This window comes from Rhinatrema bivittatum, chromosome 4 (genome assembly GCF_901001135.1).
Source record: "Rhinatrema bivittatum chromosome 4, aRhiBiv1.1, whole genome shotgun sequence".
In the NCBI taxonomy this organism is placed as follows: domain Eukaryota; kingdom Metazoa; phylum Chordata; class Amphibia; order Gymnophiona; family Rhinatrematidae; genus Rhinatrema; species Rhinatrema bivittatum.
Window position 1 is genome coordinate 179,493,389 of NC_042618.1, and position 24,786 is coordinate 179,518,174.

General features: G+C 43.7%; 1 protein-coding gene across 2 annotated transcripts in view; it reads left to right on the forward strand.

The window, feature by feature from the left end:
- The window catches only part of ABCA5 (ATP binding cassette subfamily A member 5), a 510,372-nt gene that overhangs the window by 161,474 nt on the left and 324,112 nt on the right, over window positions 1-24,786 (forward strand). For both annotated transcript variants that reach the window (XM_029599288.1, XM_029599289.1), the window contains 2 exons: window positions 15,080-15,199; window positions 19,318-19,456. In XM_029599288.1, the coding sequence (XP_029455148.1) occupies window positions 15,080-15,199; window positions 19,318-19,456 (259 nt within the window). The remainder of the gene's footprint in view (window positions 1-15,079; window positions 15,200-19,317; window positions 19,457-24,786) is intronic.

The window sequence follows — 24,786 nt, forward strand, 5'->3', positions numbered from 1 at the left end:
TCGCTGGATCTGACCGAAGCGTACTTGCACATTAGAATCCGGGCTGACCATCAGAAATTCCTGAGGTTTTCCATCCTGGGAGAGCATTTTCAGTTCTGTGCTCTGCCTTTCAGGCTTTCCACGGCGCCCAGAACCTTTACCAAGGTAATGATTGTGGTGGAAGCAGAACTCCGGAAAGAAGGATTCTTAGTTCATCCGTACCTGGATAACTGGCTGATCCGAGCAAAGTCGGAGTCTCTCTGCTGCTTTACGGTTCACCGGATTCTTCAGCTATTGAGGTCACTTGGTTGGATAGTCAATCTCGCCAAGAGCCACCTGGGAGCCCGGTTCGACATGCAACTGGGGAAAGTGTTTTTTACCGAAGAGCGAATTATCAAGCTGCAGGAACAAGTTCGGGTATTACTGTCCAAGCCTACTCCCAGGATCTAGGATTACTTGCAGGTTCTCGGCTTGATGGCTTCCACCTTGGAGTTAGTCCCATGGGCCTTTGCGCATATGAGGCCTCTTCAGTCAGCATTACTGTCCCATTGGAACCCAGTATCCGAAAAGTTTCATCTGCCGCTGCCTCTTACGGACGCTGCACATTCCAATCTCGATTGGTGGCTCCTCTCGGACAATTTGCACCATGGTGTGACCTTGGAAGTTCCTGCTTGGACGGTGGTCACCACGGATGCCAGTCTCTCCGGCTGGGGAGCGGTTTATCAGGGGAGATCGGTGTAGGAACAATGGTTAGTGGAGGAATCCCGGTGGTTGATCAATCAGAACCAATGTCAGGAAGTATTTCTTCACGGAGAGGTTGGTGGATGCCTGGAATGCCCTTCCGGAGGAAGTGGTGAAGACCAGAACTGTGAAGGACTTCAAAGGGGCGTGGGATAAACACTGTGGATCCATAAAGTCAAGAGGCCGCCAATGAAGAGTAGGTGACTCGCCAGAATGATGGCTACTGCCTGGAGACAATACCCTTATTCAATAAACATACACATGGAGAGACCGGTACCTGCAGTCCCCTGATTCAGCCCGGAACACAGCTGAGAGGCCCACGTGAACGTGAGGGGAGGAGCCGGAGCGCATTGAAAATCGGCGCGGCAGAGCTGACACAGACGAGAGAGCGGTACCTGCAGTCCCCTGATTCAGCCCGGAACACAGCTGAGAGGCCCACGTGAACGTGAGGGGAGGAGCCGGAGCGCATTGAAAATCGGCGCGGCAGAGCTGACACAGACGAGAGACCGGTACCTGCAGTCCCCTGATTCAGCCCGGAACACAGCTGAGAGGCCCACGTGAACGTGAGGGGAGGAGCCGGAGCGCATTGAAAATCGGCGCAGCAGAGCTGACACAGACGAGAGACCGGTACCTGCAGTCCCCTGATTCAGCCCGGAACACAGCTGAGAGGCCCACGTGAACGTGAGGGGAGGAGCCGGAGCGCATTGAAAATCGGCGCGGCAGAGCTGACACAGACGAGAGACCGGTACCTGCAGTCCCCTGATTCAGCCCGGAACACAGCTGAGAGGCCCACGTGAACGTGAGGGGAGGAGCCGGAGCGCATTGAAAATCGGCGCGGCAGAGCTGACACAGACGAGAGACCGGTACCTGCAGTCCCCTGATTCAGCCCGGAACACAGCTGAGAGGCCCACGTGAACGTGAGGGGAGGAGCCGGAGCGCATTGAAAATCGGAGCGGCAGCGGCACCGCCCCACCGCCGCCGGCACGTCACCAAAGCCGTGCGCACCCAAGGGGTGCGCACGGCTTTGTCCGGCTTAGTCCGGAGCAGGCCGAGCAGGGGAAGAAGGTCCGATCTCGACAGCTGAGCCTTTTGGACTCAAACAGCACCGGTAAATCCCTATTTTCAATTACTTTGTTTCTCGATTAATAATGCCTGCTAAACGTAAAGGGAAGGTAAGGGTGTTTCCCACTGAGCCCTTGCCTCCTCTGTTGCAATTGGAAATAGATAGATTTATGCAACAATTAGATTTAAAGGGTACCAGTGACTCCGTTGGTAGCCTTCCTGTAGAAGAACAGGAGGCTCCCCAGGAGGAGGTTTCCCTTAGCCCTGTTATGCGCCCTCCACCAACCCAACCTCTGCCCAATGGAGTAGCAGCAGCGGTATCCACCGAAGTGGTTGGTCAACCGTTAGCTTTAGAGGGAGCTACTGGCGTAGCGGACTTGGTATCTGAGAGTTTAGATAAAGCAGCAGGAATGTCTGCTGAGTGCCATCAGGATCTCTCTCATTTGGATCATCCAGTGGAAGTCAGGCCAAAAACACCTAACCTGAAATGGTTACCTTGGCTTCAATATGGGACTTGGTCAGTGGACTAAACGAGACTGTCAACAGATTGGAGAGTAAGATAGATACTGTATCCTCAAGGTTAACACAGCAGTTCGTAGAAGTACAACAACAAGTAAATGAGATTGATGTTAGAATGGATTCAATGGAAGGGAACATTAGATCTATACAGGCTGTTAATGTAGCATTGATTAAAGATCAGGCTTTGTCTTCCAGGAGACTGGAAGCTATTGAAAATAGTACTAGACAATTAAATCTAAGAGTAATGAATTTTCCTAGAGTAGCAGGAGAAATCCCATATGTTTCTTTCAAAAGATATTTAACTGAAGTTTTGGGTTTTACTGAAAGTAATATGATATCGATAAATTCATGTTTCTTTATAAAAAAGAGAACTTCTGGATTAGCGGTTTCTGTTCCGGTTAACTTAACTAGTTTCTTAGAAAACTCAGAGGTTCAAGTTTTGGAGAGAGAAACTTTAATTGTTTCCTTAGTAACTACAATAGATATTGGTATATTAATGAGAACTTACTTTCAGAAATTCCCAACAACATATTTGGGACAAAATGTAAAGATATTCCCTGATCTTTCAGTAATTACACGTCAAAAAAGGAAAAAATTTCTTGAATTAAGACAAAAAATGTTGTCACTAGGGTTTTCTTTTACTCTAAAATATCCATGCAGCTGTGTCCTAAAAAGAGGAACAGAATCCTTTGTTTTCACCCAGGTGGAACATTTAAATCAGTTTGTTGAATCTCGTGTCCCAGTTACCTCGTCGCCTGTTGAACCTTGATATACAGGGAGTGAAAGTATATTAATTGTTAGGTGGCTGGTTAAGCAAAATCTTGGTTTTTCTTCCTTTTTCTAGATTTCTTCTATAAAACCCAAAAGTGCTTTGATTAATTTGTTTACCATAAATAATTGATTTAATAAGTTATTTTCTATTTTCCAACTATAGAGGCATATAAGCTTATACTATAAGAATGAAATTGTTGTTCAATAGTTGGAATTTATCAAATTGCTAAACATTGAATAATGTATTTTGATTATTTCATATTATGTAAATATGAAAATTATAAATAAATTAAAAAAAACAAACAAAAAAAACCCAAAAAAAACCATACACATGGTTACTGTGACTCCAACATCACTCTAAGCTTCAACAGCAAGAGGAAATGTGGAAAAAAGGATTTGCACTCACAAAGACGGGAGTAGCTGGCTTGTTACGGCGGTTACTACCCCAAACCAAATAACCAAATTACTACCTCCACCTTCCTCTATTCCTGATGCCTTTCAACTAGCTTGATCACTCCATTCTTATACTTCACTTTCAATGCATATCCAGCATAGTTCTCTGCTTCAACGGCAGGGGAGAAGAAAAACTGTTACTTCACACATCCAGCAGAGCTCTCTGCTTCAACGGCAGGGGAGAAGAAAAAAGGGTTCGCACTCACAAAGCGGGGAGTAGCTGGCTTGTTACGGCGGTTACTACCCCAAACCAAATGTACCTGATACTTCACTCTCAACGCATATCCAGCATGGCTCTCTGCTTCAACGGCATGGGAGAAAGACTGATACATCACAAATTTCCAGCATAGCTCTCTGCTTCAACGGCAGGGGAAAAGAAAAACTGATACTTCACGCATATCCAGCATAACTTCAACGGCAGGGGAGAAGAAAAAAGGATTCACACTCACAAAGCGGGGAGTAGCTGGCTTGTTACGGCGGTTACTACCCCAAACCAAATGTGCCTGATACTTCACTTTCGATGCATATCCAGCATAGCTCTCTGCTTCAACGGCAGGGGAGAAGAAAAAAACTGATACCTCACGCATATCCAGCATAGCTCCCTGCTTCAACGGCAGGGGAGAAGATAAACAACCAATAAGGGCTGTATAACATAATCTGGGTAAAAACAAATAAGCATGGGTGTAGCTTGCTTATTGCGGCGGTTACTACCCCTACTACCTCTAACTAATCAAGCTAGATATTTCACTTGGATGCAGCTCCATCACCGCTCTCTACATTAATGGTGGGGGTGGAAGGGAAATAGAACCAAGAGCTAAGAGAAACAGATAAGTATGAGAGAAAAAATGAGGGAAGCTTGCTGGGCAGACTGGATGGGCCATTTGGTCTTCTTCTGCCGTCATTTCTATGTTTCTATGTTTCTATAATCGTTTAGAGATGAGAGCGGTGCGGTTAGTGTTACAGGCTCTTCTTTCGCTTCTGCAGGGAAAATTGGTCAGGGTTCTGTCTGACAACGTGACCGCAGTGGCTTATATCAATCGCCAGGGAGGAACCAAAAGCCGGCCGGTGGCGATCGAGGCTCAGCAGTTGATAAGCTGGGCGGAACAACATCTAGTCAGCATTGCAGCCTCTCACATTGCAGGGACCGACAACATTCAAGCCGATTTTATCAGTCACCACTGTCTCGATCCCAGGGAGCGGGAGCTCTCCAAAGAGGCATTCAGTCTCATATGCGACAAGTGATGGCAATGTTCCGGAATGCCAAAGCCCCCGCTTCTTCAGTCGACGCAGGGAGACAGGAGCGGAAGGAGTGGATGCCTTGGTCCTCGCCTGGCCGAAGAACGTCCTGCTGCATGTGTTCCCGCCTTGGCATCTGCTCGGCAAGGTGCTGCGACGCATAGAAGCTCTCCCGTCAGAGGTGATCCTGGTAGCTCCGGAATGGCAGAGACATCCATGGTTTACGGATCTTGTCAACCCAACGGTGGAAGGTCCCCTGAGGCTTCAGGACCTCCTGAACCTTCTTCATCAAGGACCCGTTTGTTTGGAAGAGGCAGATCACTTTTGTCTAGCGGCATGGCTTTTGAGAGGCAACATCTGAAGAGCAAAGGCTTTCAGATGCGGTTGTGGCTACCCTTTTGCGGTCAAGGAAAACCTCTACTTCCCTGGCCTATGTCAGGTTGTGGAGGATTTTTGAATCGTGGTGCATTGAGCACGAGGTGAACCCTATTCGGGCTTTGGTGTCAGATATTTTGTTCTTCTTACAAACCAGCTTGGCTAAAGGTTTATTGTGCAGCTCTCTAAGGGTGCAGGTAGCGGCCCTCGGTTGTCTCAGGGGTAAGATAAAAGGTGTAGCCTTAGCCGCACATCCGGATGTGGTGTGTTTTCTCTGAGGGGCAAAACATTTGCGACTTCCAGTCAGGAGTCCTTGCCCTTTGTGGAGCCTAAATTTGGTTCTCATAGCTCTGTGTGAGGTGCCATTTGAGCCTCTGAAGAGGATGACGCTAAAAGATCTTACGTTAAAGGTGTTTTTTCTCATGGCAATTTCCTCAGCTCGCCAGATGTCAGAGCTTCAGCCTTTATTGTTAACCGTTGTGATGGCTTCACCGCATGACGGTATACAAAATCAATCAATCATTAAATAAATAAATCCTGCAGGGAGCCTTTTTTGAGGATTACGGATATAGGAGTCTCTTTGCGGACGGTTCCTTCCTTTCTCCCAAAGGTGGTTTCCTCCTTTCATTTGAATCAGTCGGTGGAACTTCCATCCTTTCCAGACTTGGACTGCTCTGGTTCCCAGTCTAGAGATCTGAGGAAGTTTCTGATTCTGATGCGTTATTTGGAGATTTCAAATAGCTTCTGCATGTCGGACCATCTTTTTGTGCTGTGGAGTGGTCCCAAAAGAGGGCACAAGGATGGGCTCAGAACATTTCTTACCTGCGAAGGATATTGTAATCCAGTTTATTTTTGCTGCTGGTCTCCCTCAGCACAGCTGAGAACTCTTGGGTGAGGAACCCCCACCCTGTTGGAGCCATTGCGCACCCCTGACGTGATCGGGCAGGAGCCGGGAGGGCTTTAAACCGGCCCCTCCAGCGGCGCGTGCCTAAGCCGTGCGCGGCTTTGCCTGTGTTTGAAGGAACGTTACTGATTTCTGTGTTCACCAGCTATGATTTCGAGGTTTATTTCTGTAAGTTATTGATTTCCTTTCTATACCTATATCTTCCTTTCTATACCTATATCTTCTATAGCCCCCACGAGCCATTATTTTATTCAGAGCTGGTGTAAAGAAGCACTATTCATTTACCTTAGTAATGTTATACATATTCTGTAGAGGGGTTTGCCTTGAGAGGCATGTCCCATACTAAAAGAAAGGCCAGGATCAGGGAAAATGTGACATCCACGCCTGATCCAGTAACATCACAGCCAAGGATATCGATGTTCTTTGCACCTATATTGGGTAGAAATCCAGAGGACAGGGCCGCAGCAGTATTTGACTTGGAGCGGGAGTCAGTTCTGCAGGCAGAGACAATATCGCTTAGCCCCGGAGCTCCTAACACTCCTTCACCACCTGTACAACCAAAAGTGGGACATGATGTTACCTTATTAGGGGCAGATAGTCCCGATAATATATTACCAATAGAATTGGAAACAGGAATGAGTGGAGAACAACCTGGGGGGGGGGGGGGGGGGGAGGAGGGAGAGCCCAAGCAGGAGGTGAATATAATTATTCCTTCTGAAATACCCAAGGTCACTATGGATTCTATATGGACCGCAATTAAGTCTCTTGAGAAAGCAATTGTGAATCTATCCCAGAACATTACTAATACAGAGCAGAGTTTCTCTAATCTGGAGAATTCAGTTACCTTAAATAAAACAAATATAACAAAATCTGAAAAGCGATTAGAACAAGTAGAAGCTTTTCAACAAAAATTTGTTAAAGCAGAATTGATAAATGATAAAAAGTTAGAGTATCTAGAGAATTCAATAAAATACTTGAATCTTAGGGTTCTGAATTTTCCAATGATTAGGTTAACGTCTGCTAAGGAAATGTTTAATAGATACTTAATAAATTTATTGAAGATGCAACAACAAAATATGCCAGTAATTTCAAAAATTTATTATTTTCCAGTAAAATCTGTTCCTGGTGGTACTGTAGTTGAGCAAGGAATACTAGAGGAGTCAATTGATGTCTCCGAAGTGTTAGAGATATCATTGGACACCGAAATTAAGACAAGGGCCACCCTTTGTGTGATCTTTGTTTTACAGCTGACTGGGATGCAGTTTTAAGGCTGTTTCTGAAAGAACGATTACAGCTATTCCACGGCCAAAAGGTTTGGATATATCCAGACCTGGCCAGGTCAACTCAGTTTAGAAGGAACATTTTTTTGAATGTTAGACCCGCTGTAGAAGCAATTGCTGCCAGAATGATCTTGGAATTCCCATGTAGATGCGAGATTTTTATCCCAGGACAAGCAGGATGCTAGTCCTCACATATGGGTGACGTCACTGACGGAGCCCTATTGCGGGGAAAAACTTCTGGAAAAGTTTCTAGAAACCTTTGACTGGCTGCCTGAGGCTACTGAGCATGCCCGGCATGCCATGATATTCCCTGCCACAGGGTCTCACTTCAGTCTTCTTTTTTCCGCGCTGCACTCAGCATTGCAGAGACAGGAGCCCTGTGAGAATCTCTCACTATTTCTGACTGGAAAAGTCATATTTTTTTCTCAAAATTCCCCATTGGGGTCTCACTAATTCTCATTTTTCACCGGACGGTGACAGAAAATAATAATTTGGAAAATGTCTTTTCTCAGGATTTCTCTTTCTCTCATCTCATCGACGGCTGTCGATCATAGACATGGCTTCAGGTTTTAAAAAGTGTCCAACTTGTAACCAGATCATGTCTATAACAGATCCTCACTTAGAATGTGTGATCTGTTTGGGAGAAAACCATGAAATTACTTCATGTGAAAAGTGTCAGGAAATGACCCCGAAGGGCAGAAAGCTGAGACAGGAGAAAATGTTTCAGCTTTTTCATCTAAAATCACTGCCTTCACCGTCTACCCCCACAAAGTCATCACCAACGGGGGTCACTAAGAAAATCCTCTTAAAAAAACGGAGAATAGAAGAATCGGGTGATGCTCCATCACTGGTACCATCGACCAGGTCAGTGGAATCGAGGCCTAAACACAAGCACCGACGGCATCGATCCCCGGTGTCGTCGTCGCTCCCTCCCCCAGAGGAACTGACTACGAAGCGGCACAAACTATCAGATCCCTCGCTGACTTCCGCATCTTCGATTCCGGGGCCTCTTCCTTCGGTACCGCCATCGTTATCGAGTGCCCAAGTTTTACCATCGACGCCAGACTTACTAAGTCTAATTAAGTGGATGGTCACCGAAGCTTTTCAGACACAGTTACCGGCGTCATCGTCGATGCCGGTGGAAACACCGATGCCGACCACGGTGCCGATGCCGCCCACCGGGCCGATGCCAGCCACGGTGCCGATGCCTGCTGTTCTAACGATGACAACAGATACGTCGATGCCAGAAACTCCACCAGCACCGTCGACGTCGATGAATATATCGATTCCATCGATGGAATCTTCGATGCCAAAGCCACCGATATCTACGGAGATGATACCCCTGATTCATTCATCACATCTCCAAGTTCCATCGACTAAAGTGGCTGCAATTTCATCGATGCCCTTGGTTCTAGACCAATTATCGACGTTTTCTTTTCTTCAAACATCGACGTTGGCTACTTCATCTCCCCTGCAACCAAAATTGGTTTACACGACGGCACCTACTTCACACCCTTCTCAGAGGCCATCGACAAAAACACTCAAGGCATCCATAAAAAGGAAACATACGATGCCAAAACATCCATCTGCCTCTTCTGACACTTTGGGTGCACAGTAGCATTTACACGACTTACTAACCAAAAGGTATGAAGACCTGTTAGCTTCCTTACCTTCTAATCCACAACATGAGCAGCAGGATGATATACTCTCTGATCATACTAGGCCCGGGCCCTCAGGTATATCTACGCTTCCTAAGCCTACACCTATTGAACAACCTTCTGCGTATGATACCTGGTCAGATACTTCTTCAGAATTCTCATCGGAGGAATTCATGTCTGATCCCTCGCCGCCTCAAGCTAAGAAACAATCCCCACCAGAGGATTTGTCATTTTCTGCCTTCATCCAAGAAATGGCAGATTCTATACCATTCAAACTGCAGACGGATACCGATGACAGACAACAAACTCTAGAAATACTCCAGTTTGTTGATCGTCCCAAACACACTCTCGCCATCCCAATTCATGAAGTTCTGCTGCAGTTACAGCAACGCATCTGGGAACATCCATGCACCGTGCCTGCAGTAAACAAAAGAAGAGATTCTACATACCTCGTGCAGTCCGCACCAGGCTACCAAAAGCCTCAGCTGCCCCACCATTTGGTGGTCGTAGAATCTGCACAGAAGCGTTCCAGGCGATCTCAAACCCATTCTTCGATTCCTCCTGGGAAGGATAATTGCTTCTTCGATCAAATGGGCCGAAAAATTTATCAAGGAGCCATGCTCTCTTCGAGGATTTCAGCATACCATCTCTATATGACACAACACCAGAGAAACCTCTGGAAGCAAATAGAAGAGTTCATACCATCCCTACCTGCACAGTACCAAGAAGCAGCTCAGAATATCATTACCAAAGGTTTAGATACCGGCAAGCACGAGGTGAGAGCCGCTTATGACGCCTACGAAATAGCCTCAAGAATTGCTGCTTCAGGACTTACTGCTCGCAGGTGGGCTTGGCTCAAAGCATCTGACTTACGGCCCGTCGGAGGAAGACTGTCCAAATTTTACAACACTTGGACATCCATAACATCAGACCAATGGGTCCTCTCGATTATACACAGAGGTTATCAACTCAATTTCATAACTATTCCTCCAGATTGTCCGCCTCGTCATTCCCATCTCAGCAAAGCTCATTTGCTTCACTTACAAACGGAATTATCCACACTTCTGAAAGCAAGGGCTATAGAACCGGTGTCCCGGTCTCAGCAGGGCGGAGGATTCTACTCCCGTTACTTCCTCATTCCAAAGAAAACCGGAGGCCTACGTCCTATCCTAGATCTCAGGAATCTCAACAAATTTCTAAAAAAAGAAAAGTTCAGGATGGTTTCTCTAGGCACCATGCTTCCACTTCTACAAAAAGGGGCTTGGCTTTGCTCTCTGGATCTTCAAGACGCTTACGCTCACATTCCAATATTTCCTCCTCATCGCAAATACCTACGCTTCATGGTAGGGCATCATCATCTACAGTACAAAGTCCTCCCATTCGGACTTGCATCGGCTCCCAGAGTATTCACAAAGTGTCTTGCAGTGCTTGCAGGTCACTTGCACAAAGACAGTGTCCATGTATTTCCATATCTAGATGACTGGCTCATCAGAAGTCAATCACAACAAGGAGCTCTAACCTCTCTCAATCGAACGATTGCTCTCCTTCACTCCACGGGATTTCTCATAAACTATCAAAAATCCCACTTAACACCGTCGCACCAACTTCAGTTCATAGGTGCAGACTTGGACACTATCCTTTCAAGAGCCTTTCTGCCCAAAGATCGAGCAGAGAGATTATTCCTGTTGGCAACCTCGCTTCGCTCACAGAAACAGGCAACAGCTCATCAGTTTCTAACCTTACTAGGCCACATGGCCTCCACAGTTCATGTCACTCCTATGGCAAGACTCGCCATGAGAGTAACCCAATGGACTTTACGATCTCAATGGATTCAAGCCATTCAACCGCTGCATTCTCCAATTCAAGTAACCCACCAACTACGTTCCTCCCTTCTTTGGTGGGCGAACAGGGACAATTTGTGCAAGGGCCTACCCTTCCAATATCCAGTCCCACAGATAACATTAACTATAGATGCATCCACCTTGGGTTGGGGAGCACACATAGATAATCTCCAAACTCAAGGGACTTGGATAAAACTCGAAGCAACATTCCAAATCAATTTTCTGGAACTTCGAGCTATACGTTATGCGCTACATGCGTTCAAAGACTGCCTTTCACACAAAACTGTTCTTATCCAAACGGACAACACAGTAGCCATGTGGTACATCAACAAACAGGGAGGTATGGGCTCGTATCTCCTTTGTCAAGAAGCTGTACAGATTTGGGCCTGGGCTCTGAATCACTCAATATTCCTCCGGGCCTCTCATCTGGCAGGTATTCACAACGTAGTGGCAGATCGACTCAGTCGTCAGTTCCAGCCACACGAATGGTCCCTGGATCCTTCAGTAACGACCAGGATATTTCAACGGTGGGGACAACCGACAATAGACCTCTTTGCATCACATCTGAATCACAAAGTGGACAACTTCTGTTCTCTACACAGACAACAGAACCAACCAGCCAAGGACGCCTTTGCTCGCCCTTGGAACTCAGGCCTACTATACGTGTATCCTCCGATACCGCTAATAACCAAAACTCTAGTGAAGCTACTACAGGACAAGGGGTCCATGATACTCATAGCCCCATATTGGCCTCGACAAGTCTGGTTTCCCACGCTTCTAGACCTCTCAGTCAGGGATCCCATTCGCCTGGGAGTAACTCCCACTCTCATAACTCAGAATCAGGGTCGGTTGTGCCATCCCAACCTTCAATCCCTCTCCCTGACAGCATGGATGTTGAAAGCTTGATTTTACAACCACTCAATCTTTCAAACAATGTATCTCAAGTGTTTCTAGCTTCACGTAAACCTTCCACACGAAAGAACTATTCTTCCAAATGGAAAAGATTTACTATGTGGTGCAGACAAAAGAAGATAGACCCTTTCACCTGCCCCACAACCTCTCTCTTAGACTACTTATACCTCCTTTCAGACTCTGGTCTCCAGACGTCATCTGTAAGAGTACATTTAAGTGCAATCTCAGCTTACCATAACAAGGTTGGAGATGCACTCATATCCACACAACCTCTCGTCACCAGGTTTATGAGAGGTTTAACTCATCTTAAACCACCAATTCGACCACCAGTCACAGAATGGGATCTGAATTTGGTACTAACAAGACTCATGCGTTCTCCTTTCGAACCCATAGATTCTTGTGATTTAAAATTCCTCACATGGAAGACTATCTTCCTCATAGCTATTACTTCAGCTAGAAGGGTTAGTGAGTTACAAGCACTTGTCACGTACGAACCCTACACAAAATTCCTGCATGATAGAGTGGTACTCCGTACACATCCAAAATTCCTTCCCAAGGTACTTACGGAATTCCACTTGAACCAATCCATAGTTTTACCCACATTTTTTCTAAGGCCTCATTCTCACCAAGGAGAAACAGCCTTACATAACTTGGACTGTAAACGTGCTCTATCCTTTTATTTATTTATTTATTTATTTGTTTGTTTGTTTATTTATTTATTTATTTATTTATTTATTTAAACGCTCTTCTATACCGTCGTTAAGTTAGATAACCATAACAACGGTTTACAGCAAGGCACGATAATGCATAAAGTAAGTGGTATAGATTACAGTTAGTCATGTGCCATCATAGTGCGGTAACAATTCACTTCAATAAACTATGTGTGTACATTAAGGTTGTCTGTAGGGAGCATATTAGACAGAAAGAATTTAACCTTAATGTGCATTTGTAGGTTACAAATAACAATTTCTAGTTTGGTGTATCCTAATCAATCAACTGTTTTTGTCCTTCTCTTTATCTTTATAAAAAGCTTGTTTAAATAGCCAGGTTTAAACTTTTATTTAAACCACACTGCAGTCCACAGGAAATCCAATCAACTCTTTGTTTCTTATGATCCAAACAAACCTGGTAAAGCAGTGGGTAAACATACTCTATCCAATTGGCTAGCAGATTGCATACAGTTTTGCTATGAAAAAGCGGGCCTTCCTCTCCAAGGGCGAGTAAAGGCACACTCAGTAAGAGCAATGTCAACATCAGTAGCACACTATCGTTCAGTGCTAATCATTGACATATGTAAAGCAGCAACATGGAGTTCTCTTCCCACCTTTGCAGCTCATTTCTGTTTGGACAAACAAGGACGACAAGATTCAGCCTATGGACAATCTGTCTTAAAGAACTTGTTTCCAGTTTAATCCCAACTCCTTCTACAACCAACCTGCTGTGATCTTCGGCTGACTCATTTCAACAGCAATACTCCACTGTTGTCTCAATACAAAATGACTCAGCCTCTAGCTTGCTAATTGCCCATATGTGAGGACTAGCATCCTGCTTGTCCTGGGATAAAGCAAAATTGCTTACCTTGTAATAGGTGTTATCCCAGGACAGCAGGATGTAGTCCTCACGAAACCCACCCGCCACCCCGCGGAGTTGGGACACAGTTTTTTCTTACTTTATTTTTGCTAAAGCTTATTGCTATATAAGAGACTGAAGTGAGACCCCTGTGGCAGGGAATATCATGGCATGCCGGGCATGCTCAGTAGCCTCAGGCAGCCAGTCAAAAGTTTCTAGAAACTTTGACAGAAGTTTTTCCCGCAATAGGGCTCCGTCAGTGACGTCACCCATATGTGAGGACTACATCCTGCTGTCCTGGGATAACACCTATTACAAGGTAAGCAATTTTGCTATTTCTCAAATCATAAATATATTTTTTATGAAGTGACTCAGCTTTAAAAGTTCTTGAGTTCTCATACTCCAAGTACCACAGGAAATGGTTAGAAGCAAGTATCATGGTATTACCCAATGTAAAACTCTGTTATTAATTTGAAATAGTGGTATAGAGTTCTATACCTTATTGTTAAACCGCTTTTCTTTCTAATAGCTCATATATTACTTATAATAAGACAGGTATTAAGAGTTATACCATGATTTTTTTTTTCTGGATGTTAAATCTTTACTTTTACTACCTGTATTACATTTATAATGTAAAAATTCAATTAAAAAAAAAGAGGGCACAAGGCGTCTAGGGCTACGATCGCCCGCTGGTTGAAAGAGGCTATTGGTTCAGCGTACCTGCTTCATGGCCGGCCGCTTCCGGTCGGTCTTCGAGTGCATTCTACCCATTCGCAGGCAGTCTCGTGGGCATAGTGTCAGCAAATTTCACCGCAAGAGATTTGTAGGGCGGCTACTTGGAAGACTTTGCACACCTTTGCTAGGCATTACTGATTGGACGTCTAGGCCCCAGGAACTGGAGGGTTTGGTGAAGGTGTGATCCGAGTGGGACTCTCAGAGTCCCACCCTGTGTAGGAGAGCTCTGGTACATCCCAGGAGTCTGGACTGATCCGGGTACATACAGGGAAAGGAAAATTGGTTCTTACCTGCTAATTTTCATTCCTGTAGTACCACGGATCAGTCCAGAGTCCTGCCCATTTCAGCTTTGGGATAACGGAGAGTCCGCTCGTTCAGTACTTCTTTAAATTTTCTGCAGTCTAGTTTTAAAAGTTTTCACAGGTTCTGCTCCTTCTTGGGGTTAGTGAACAGGTAGTGTGTGTTGCAGGGTTTTTCTTCCCCCCGGTCCATGCAGGGATAAGATTCAAATTAAAGTAGTTTATTGGTTACATTGGTTTTAAAATGTTCTGCTTGGATACAGTGTAATACTGACGGACTGTAGGTGGCACCTCAGGGTATAGGGCAGAGTCAGTCAAAACTTCTCTGTCTCCATCAGCTGGAGGGGAGGCAAAACCCAGGAGTCTGGACTGATCCGTGGTACTACAGAAACGAAAATGAGCAAGTAAGAACCAGTTTTCCTTTTTACTGCTTGAAAGTGAAAAGCAAGATTTTTTTTTTTTTTTTTTACATAATGACAATTTGGCTATATTACACTAGACATATGAGGAAAAAATATTAAAATAGGCATGGAAGGTAAATACAGGCATGAGGTGTGACAGCATACAATGTTCTCAGAATTCACTTTCAATAGGTAATTCTTACTAGAAGGTCCATTCCCGCATAACAGCAAATATAACTTTTCAGCAGCTAATGCCCTAGGTTGTCAGATGAGTGTCATATAAGGCTGCACTTTTTCACTCTTGTCAATGAAATTAACAGACAGATGTATTCTTTTTTTTATAGGTGCAGAGAGTGTTACAAGACTTAGATATGCAAGCTATTAAAGACAATGAAGCTAAAGGACTAAGTAAAGGGCAGAGAAGGAAGCTGTCCCTTGGAATTGCAATCTTAGGGAATCCCAAGGTAAGGGTAGAAATCAGGAATGATGCAGAAGTTGTGAGCATTAAAAACAATACAGAGAAATATTGGGAATCTTTTTCATTAATATTTTGCACACAAGTTTGTAGTAAAACAGAAATCCTAACATTGTGAACTTTTATTTTTCATCTTTTATTGGCCTGACAAAAAAATGATGCATAGATACATTTATTTCACTAAACAGAAGCAAACCCTCTCAATTAATATCTTGCACAACAAAGTGTGAAACACTAAAGAGAGGAAAATAGTTACTTAACTATTTGCCAACATCTCATATTCAAAAAACTAGACTAGAGACAATATCATAGGCAATTGCTCACGGTGAATTTTCGTTCTGCTGTCTCTCGCCCGCAATGGGCCGCAGGCAGTAGTCAGCCTGTGAGCTCAAACAATTTTTTAATCATTTATTGTCTCATGTCTCCCCACCACTCACTCCAAAAAACATTTTTTATTTTAAATAAATTGCTAACTCAACCATTAAAGTGCAAAATTCTTTAAAAACTAATTGTATAACATTCAACCGGTTAGTAACCCATATGTTTGTCCACCTGAAAATGCACAGCCACAAAAGTGGTCAATCAAATATCTAGAAAAATACTTCCGTTATTCAACCCCGACATGGTCCATGTTTCGACTCTCAACGAGTCTTTTTCAAGGGGAATGAAGATACCAGATCACTGTATCACCGGTACATTGCTTTCATTCAGTTCCTGCAATGCAATGTCAAAAAAATTAAAAACAATCAAAACTACACACACAAACAGAAAGAAAAAACTTGTCCAATTTCATACTTTCCAACTTAACAGAAAAACTACTAATGTAGGCACAAGTACTCCCCTCAAAATGACCATATGTTCAACTTAGAAACTCACCGAAACGCCGGAATCGTTTGTCTTGGAATTACAACATGGCGATAAACGCCTTTGACAGAACTTAACTCATTCTACCGGTTTAAATAACCCGCTAGGTTCTATGGGGCCGGAAGTAACAAAAAAACTACTTTCCGGTCAAAGTCTTTCACTAAAAACTACTAATCCCGGCATCCCATGCTAGTAACAGCTGTCATATTAAGTAAATCACCCCGACGGCTTCAAAAAACTGACCAATCAATTTCCTTGTTGAGCCCCTTCGGAATCACTGAATCAAAAAAATGTATCCATTTTTGTTCTCTCTGTGTCAAGTACAAATCAAAATTGCCGCCCCGATTGCTCGGAACTGGCTGTTCAATCACTGCAAATCTCAGCTCTGCAAACGTATGATTACTCTCAATGCAGTGTTGAACACAAGGAGCCTCCAACCTACTCCTAGTTATAGCACTGCGATGTTCAATCATTCGCGTCTTAAGGCATCTTTTCGTCTTCCCAATATATAGAAGCGGACAAGGGCACCACAAGGCATAAACCACCCCTCTGGATTCACAAGTGGTGGCAGCTGTTAATTTAAAGTTTCCTTTGAAAAAGGGTAACTTATTGCCATCAAATGATTGATCACATACGGAGCACTTCATACAAGGTCGGTGCCCAACAGTCAGATGTGATTCCATAGTGATATTATCTTTCTCATCAAAAAAATCTGAGTGTACAACAAGGTCTCTGATATTCTTCCCTCGTTTAAACGCAAACATTGGGAAATGTTGGAACCCATCATGTAGCCTCAATACGTGCCAAAATTTTTTAATCACCTTTTGTACTTTGTAAATTTGAGATGAAAACGGTAATACACATACTAACCGCTCAGTGTCCTGGTTAACACGAGCAGGTTGAAATAACAAATCTCTATTGATCCAGCGGGCTCGTTTGTATGCCTTATTGATGATACTAGGAGGGTAGCCCCGTTGTGCAAAATTGTTCATCATCACTTGTGCCTTCATTTTATAGTCAAAAACATCTGAACAAAGACGTCTTAGTCTTAAAAACTGACCATAAGGTAAGTTGGAACGGAGATGAAGCGGATGACAACTGTCAAACCGGAGGATCGTGTTTTTATCTGTAGGCTTACGATAAATGGAAAATTGAAATCCCGACCTCTGAATGCTAATAGAAATGTCTAGGTATGAAACATTCCTTTTATCAAAAATGAAAGTGAAACTCAAATTAGCATCACAATTCTGTAACCATTCCATAAAGGCTGTAAACGTGGATTCATCTCCTTCCCACACAACCAGGATATCATCAATGTACCTCCTCCACAATTTCACATGTTGGCCAAAAGGATTGTTTTTTTAAATGTTTGTTCTCAAAATCTCCCATATATAAGTTAGCGACATCAGGAGCCATGGTGGCACCCATCGCTACCCCTTTGGTTTGATGGTAAAAGATTTTGTCAAACATGAAGAAATTGTTGCTTAAGGCCACCTCTGCTAAAGTACTCACAAATTCTGCAGGAATACGGTTGTTCTGATTCACTGTGTGGAGTGTGTTTTTAATGATATTGATAGCCTCAACTTGCGGTATGTTGGTGTAGAGCGATACTACATCAATGGTAGCCAACGCTAACAACTCATTCGGGAATAAATCACTTGTAATGTTTTCCAGTTGTGTCATCAAGTCAGTAGAATCTCTAACATAAGATGGTAGCTGTTTTACCAAAGGGGCTAAAAATTTGTCAACAAAGATCGTCACTATGGAATCACATCTGACTGTTGGGCACCGACCTTGTATGAAGTGCTCCGTATGTGATCAATCATTTGATGGCAATAAGTTACCCTTTTTCAAAGGAAACTTTAAATTAACAGCTGCCACCACTTGTGAATCCAGAGGGGTGGTTTATGCCTTGTGGTGCCCTTGTCCGCTTCTATATATTGGGAAGACGAAAAGATGCCTTAAGACGCGAATGATTGAACATCGCAGTGCTATAACTAGGAGTAGGTTGGAGGCTCCTTGTGTTCAACACTGCATTGAGAGTAATCATACGTTTGCAGAGCTGAGATTTGCAGTGATTGAACAGCCAGTTCCGAGCAATCGGGGCGGCAATTTTGATTTGTACTTGACACAGAGAGAACAAAAATGGATACATTTTTTTGATTCAGTGATTCCGAAGGGGCTCAACAAGGAAATTGATTGGTCAGTTTTTTGAAGCCGTCGGGGTGATTTACTTAATATGACAGCTGTTACTAGCATGGGATGCCGGGATTAGTAGTTTTTAGTGAAAGACTTTGACCGGAAAGTAGTTTTTTTGTTACTTCCGGCCCCATAGAACCTAGCGGGTTATTTAAACCGGTAGAATGAGTTAAGTTCTGTCAAAGGCGTTTATCGCCATGTTGTAATTCCAAGACAAACGATTCCGGCGTTTCGGTGAGTTTCTAAGTTGAACATATGGTCATTTTGAGGGGAGTACTTGTGCCTACATTAGTAGTTTTTCTGTTAAGTTGGAAAGTATGAAATTGGACAAGTTTTTTCTTTCTGTTTGTGTGTGTAGTTTTGATTGTTTTTAATTTTTTTGACATTGCATTGCAGGAACTGAATGAAAGCAATGTACCGGTGATACAGTGATCTGGTATCTTCATTCCCCTTGAAAAAGACTCGTTGAGAGTCGAAACATGGACCATGTCGGGGTTGAATAACGGAAGTATTTTTCTAGATATTTGATTGACCACTTTTGTGGCTGTGCATTTTCAGGTGGACAAACATATGGGTTACTAACCGGTTGAATGTTATACAATTAGTTTTTAAAGAATTTTGCACTTTAATGGTTGAGTTAGCAATTTATTTAAAATAAAAAATGTTTTTTGGAGTGAGTGGTGGGGAGACATGAGACAATAAATGATTAAAAAATTGTTTGAGCTCACAGGCTGACTACTGCCTGCGGCCCATTGCGGGCGAGAGACAGCAGAACGAAAATTCACCGTGAGCAATTGCCTATGATATTGTCTCTAGTCTAGTTTTTTGAATATGAGATGTTGGCAAATAGTTAAGTAACTATTTTCCTCTCTTTAGTGTTTCACACTTTGTTGTGCTAGATACATTTATTTTACATAAGCTTTCTAGACCATGGAAGTCTCTTCTTGAGCTGCGTTACACAAAAATAATTTAATGTATCAGCATGTATTATATCAAGAGAGCTCAATTCCCTCACTTATTTAATATTGTATTATATTTTTCTAGGTATTACTTTTGGATGAGCCGACTGCTGGTATGGACCCATGCTCTCGGCATGTAGTTTGGAATCTCCTGAAAAACCGAAAGGCAGATAGGGTGACAATATTCAGCACCCACTTTATGGAGGAGGCAGATATTCTTGCTGGTAAATTGCGCTTACAATACTCTCTATCAGTTGCACATTTAGGACTACTTGTTCTCAAGGTTGTATAATGACAGCTCTCTGTATTAGATATCTAACAGATTTTCAACTAGTATATTTAAGAACTGGGGAAGCCAATTTTCAGCCTCCCTGAAGAGCTTGCAGGCCTATGGGTGCTTTGTACTTTAGCATAATTCATAGATACGCATATCATGAATCCAAAGGGGTCAATATTCAAATCTTGGCTGGCTAAGTAACTTAGCCAGATAACACTTATCCGGCTAAGTTATAAGGATATTTAGCAGCACAGCTATAGCGCTGAATATCCATGTCTATATATTGTAACTTAACCAGATAAGTTATATCCGTCTAAGTTTAGACCTGTTATTGAGTAGGTCTGATTTAGACGGACAACTTATCTAGCTAAATATCAATATTGCTACTTAGCCAGGTAAGTTATTCAGTTAAGAAGCACTGCCCTGATTCACTCATTGCCCACCCACAAAGTTGTCTGCCTAATAGACGGATTAGTGACTTGTCCAGCCATCTAGCAGCCGCTGAATGTGAGTGGATATTCAGTGGTTGCTAGGTAGCCGGATAAGTCTTACTTACCTGGCTATCCGCTGTTTGAATATTGGGCCCAAAGTGTTCTATTGTTTTGTTACACATTTGGGTTCTTCTAGCCTTCCTGCCCATGAGTCTGTGGGTTCAGTGGTTGTGTAACAAAGGAAGGTTCAAGCAGGAAAGTTTCAATAGGCTTTATTTTGTGTACACACTTTAACAGCAGTACAGTTGCAGGCAGTGTTTGCTTACTTACAGTTTCTTGGTTTCAGTATTCCCCAGACAAGAGGTGTTTTAGTTCTGAGTGCTGCACTGCTGCAGCTCTGGGAATGGTTGCTCAGTTCAAATAGCAGTGTCTGTTCCACAGCACACTGGCTGATTTCTAGCAGTGCTCAGGCACAGAAACTGGCAGGCATAATCAGATACCACCAGCCCTACCTTGGTGTAGCTCGCACTCCTGATCTTGTTGCTGGCTGGGCCTCCCAGCCTCTTTCCTGGGGTGTTTTCCTCCATCCCCTCAGCATAGGTTTCCCTCTTTAGGTGCAGAGACCTCTCCTAAAGAGTTCCAACCACCTCCCAATAGAGCTTTAGGTTCTCCTGCCTCTAACTAACATTCAAAGTTACAAATTGTCTCTAAATATACAATAAACTAACAAAATAGCAACTTTCCTGTTCATACCCAGATCAGTCCAGACCAGTGGGTTTTGCATCCCTACCAGCAGATGGAGGCAGAGAACAAAACTTTGAGGCACTGCTACATAACCAAGAGTGCCACCTTCAGTCCCTCAGTATTTCTCTGTCTTCAGCAGATGGTAGAGGTGCAAACCTGCAGTCTGACCAAAAAATAAAAGGAAAATAAGGAATCAAGAGATGTTTTTGGCCAAGGCTCCCTGAGGTGTTAGGCTCCTTTCTGGACAATCCTTCAGGTGGAGCAGGGCGACTGGAGAGTTGGAAACCTCTGGCTGGTGTTCACCCATGGCTTGTCGGAGGTCCTGATAGCCAGAGGACTGGCTCCCTTGTGACCTCCGAGGTCTCCTCCTGCAAACTCACCGTCCTGTTCAGGGAAGTTCCCTGTTTTGTTGGTATTAAGTTTTTATTTAAAAAAAAGAAAAGAAAAAGGCAATAGGACTTGCAGCGGCTGTCAGAACTGCAGTTGGGGATGGCGGTGAGGACACTTGGGATGGCGGGAGCAGTCGGCGCTTGCAGGAGTGGGAGTTTGAGGGAGGCTTCTGTTTGTCCGTCGTTTGCATTGGGGTGGCGGTGCGGTGAACTTTTTCGACCACGAGTGCGGCCCAAGAGTTTCCCATGCACCGCTCCGGCTGGTGGCTTTGAGGACCTGCATTTTTGCCGTGACTGCGGCTTTGAACTTTTTCCCGCATGCCGCTCGAGCTGGCATTTCAATGCAGTTTGGTGCTTCAGCTGCGTGTGTGGCCTGCTTTGTGTTGGGCGGACCGTGTGAGTTATGGCTCCAAAACCGTGAGTGGCGGCATATAGGGTATGTGGTCTATGGTCCTTGCAGCTCAACAATATTTATTTATTTAAACATTTTTATCTACTGCCTATACAGACATATGTTTGAACTAAGTGGTTTACAATATAACCAAATTACATAAAAGAACATAAAAGTATATAAAACGAGAAGCGGTTTCAAAGACACATCATAGTAAAAAAAAAAGTATAAAAGGGTAAAATGTGATGAGTGGTTTCAAAACATCAAGGTAACATAAAATAAGTTGAAGATATAGTAAAATGAAATAAAAGGATCATAATATAAACAGTAAAACATACGAGGGTGGATTCTAGAGAGGTTTGGTGCAGTTGAAGGCGATTGAGCATAAATATGTTTTAATGGCCTTTCTAAACTCTTTTGTGGTGGAAATGAGTCGAATATGTTCCAGTAATGTATTCCACAAGGCGGGGCCAGCTACTGAGAAGACTCTTCTACGTGTCAAATCGAGTCAAGCAGTTCTAATGGAAGATATTTCTAATAAGCATTTGTCTAGGGAACGTTATTGCCGCGATGGTTTGTATAATCTTAACCACACCAATTTATCTTCATGCAGCTGACTTCCTTGTATTGGTCTCTTCCCTTCTGGGCAACCGTTCTTCACACTATTATTTGCAAATTGTCACTGTGGTCTGAAGGGAAGAGACCAATACAAGGAAGTCAGCTGGATGAAGATAAATCAAAGATATATAACAGTGGTGTACATTATTATAAAATCATGTTTTAGTGAAGTAAAAGGTAAAAATGGGCGAAAGCCAGGTATAGATTGTAAGTGCTTGTAACCACAGGGAATTTATGTGTACAACATTGTACTAGGATAATGAAAAATATTGTTGTATAGACCTTTTGGTCATGTGGCTGGCTATTGCCTTGTATTCGATGTGATGTTTTTAGAGTATGAATGAGTGTGTGTCAGTGTTTGTATTTTAGGACACATTTCCTAAATCATTTAAAATTTTGAGATAATAAAACTGTATGCTTTTCTCTTACAAATTGTTGTGGTTATATATATAGAGAGAAAGTGGTTCTGTTTCACCCAGTGTGTGCACCTGATACGGTTACCTTGTATAATCTTAAAACAGAACAAGCCATACAGTAAAGGACTATAGATTAAGTGATGAATAATAGATAAGACTTTATATTGAATGCGATATTGGATTGGTAACCAGTGTAAGTATTGAAGGATGGGAGTAATGTGTTCACATTGGGGGGTATTGGTTATTAAACGGGCTGCAGTATTTTGAATTAATTGAAGTGGACGAATAGGGAGACCGAGGTAAAGAGAATTACAATAGTCAGTGCTGGTTAATATTAGCGCTTGTAAAACTGTTCGGAAATCTGAGGGGTAGAGAAGGAGTTTTAACTTTTTTAATAGCAGGAGTTTATAGAAGGATTTTTTTACAATGGTTGAGATATTTTTGGCCATACACAAATTTGAATCAATTATAATGCCTAAATTATGGACATGGTGGGAGATTTGAATTGTACAATTATTAAATTAAAATTTGGTGGGAAAGTGTTCAGATGGAGTGGAGATAGATCTTAAAATTTGAATTTCAGTTTTAGTTGTGTTTAGTTTTAAACGATTATGAAGTAACCAGATACTTATAGTTTCCAAATATAAACGTGTTAGTGACATAGTATTAGTCCAGGAGATGGAGTAGGGAATAAGAAGCTGGATATCAGCGTAGATTTTAAAATTAATACCTAATCCATCAAGAAGGTGACATAGAGGGAGGAGCTATATATTAAAGAGGGTAGCCAAGAGAGAGGAGCCTTGAGGGATGCCGGTGTTGGTGAAGTACCAAGAAGAGCTAGATTTATTGATATTGACTTTTTTGTGGTTGATTGAGTAAATAAGATTTGAACCATTGTAAGGTGGTATTATTGATGCCTATTTGCTGCAATTTATTGATGGCTGCACAGCGGGAGATGAAGGTACCTCAGCTGAGGCGGCCTTGGAAAAGAGGGCCCTCTGTTCATCGTGGGCTGCGGTCCCAGGGGGACCTCGGAGTGCCACCGTGCCAGCGGGAGATTGCAGGCAGGGGGCCTCCTGTCGCCTGTGGTGCAGGAGGGGTAGGATGGTGAGGGGATTCGGATGATGGCCTTCTTAAGCAGGGGACCGAGGATACCAAAGATTTTTCTCCGGAGTTTGTTCTACTCCTGTATAAGACCTTCCTGGCGAGGAAGGAAATGGGGTGAACCATCTGAAGGAAAGGCCACTTGTTGTTCTGCTAAAAGACCTAGGGTGGTCTCTTCTGGAGGGTCCAGGGATCTGCTGAGATGCCTGGGGCTGGGTCGAGCAGATTCGGAGGCTGATCCCAGGAATGTGGGAGATTCTGATGATCCGCAGGAGGACCCTCTGGATCTGCATAGGGCAGATCCAGACGTAGACAAGGATGCGGCTCTGAATGCGGACCCTGATGCTAATAAGGATAATCCTGATCGGGCCTAGTTCCCGGTGTCAGAAGGGGATGACCCTCGGGTGGTCCACTTAAGAAGGAGAAATTGTGTCCCTTTATTCCCCAGGTCTTGGAGGAACTGGGGGTTAAAGTGAGTCAGGAGGAGTCTGATAATGAGAGCATGAATCCAGTCCTGGATGGGCTGTGTGGTGCTCCTAGTGCCTTTCCCTTGCCTGAGAAGATTCAAAAGTTGGTGAACTGGGAGTGGGACTTTCCAGAAGAGGGTCTAAACGTCAGCAGGGCCATGGCTAAGCTTTACCCCCTGATGGAGGAGACCTTGGAGCTCCTGTGGGTACCTAAGGTGGATGCGACAGTTTTAATGGTTACCAAGAAGATGACCGTCTTGGTGCGGGGCTATCACCCTAAAGGATGTTCAGGACTGCAAGTTGGAGATTCAGTTGAAGCGGATGTTCGAGCTTTCCCCCTTGAGTCTCCAGGCCGCAGTTTGTGGCAGCATGATGCAAAGAGCCTGTTTGTGCTGGGTGCAGAAGGCACAGGAGCAAGCTTTATCAGGAGATGACAGTGCTCTGCAGTCGGCATGCTTGGAGGCTGGAGTGGCTTATGTCGCGGATGTGCTTTATGACTTGGTGCGCACTTCAGCCAGGAACATGGTCTCGGCAGTAGCAGCATGCAGGCTTTTGTGGTTGTGAAATTGGTCGGCTGACATTGCCAAGGCCCAGTTATGTAATCTTTCCTTAAAGGGAAACTCTTTTTTGGGGAAGATTTGGATCAGTTGATAAAGACTTTGGGGGAGTCCAAAGGGAACAGGCTGCCAGATGATAATAGGACCAGGAAGAAGGTTT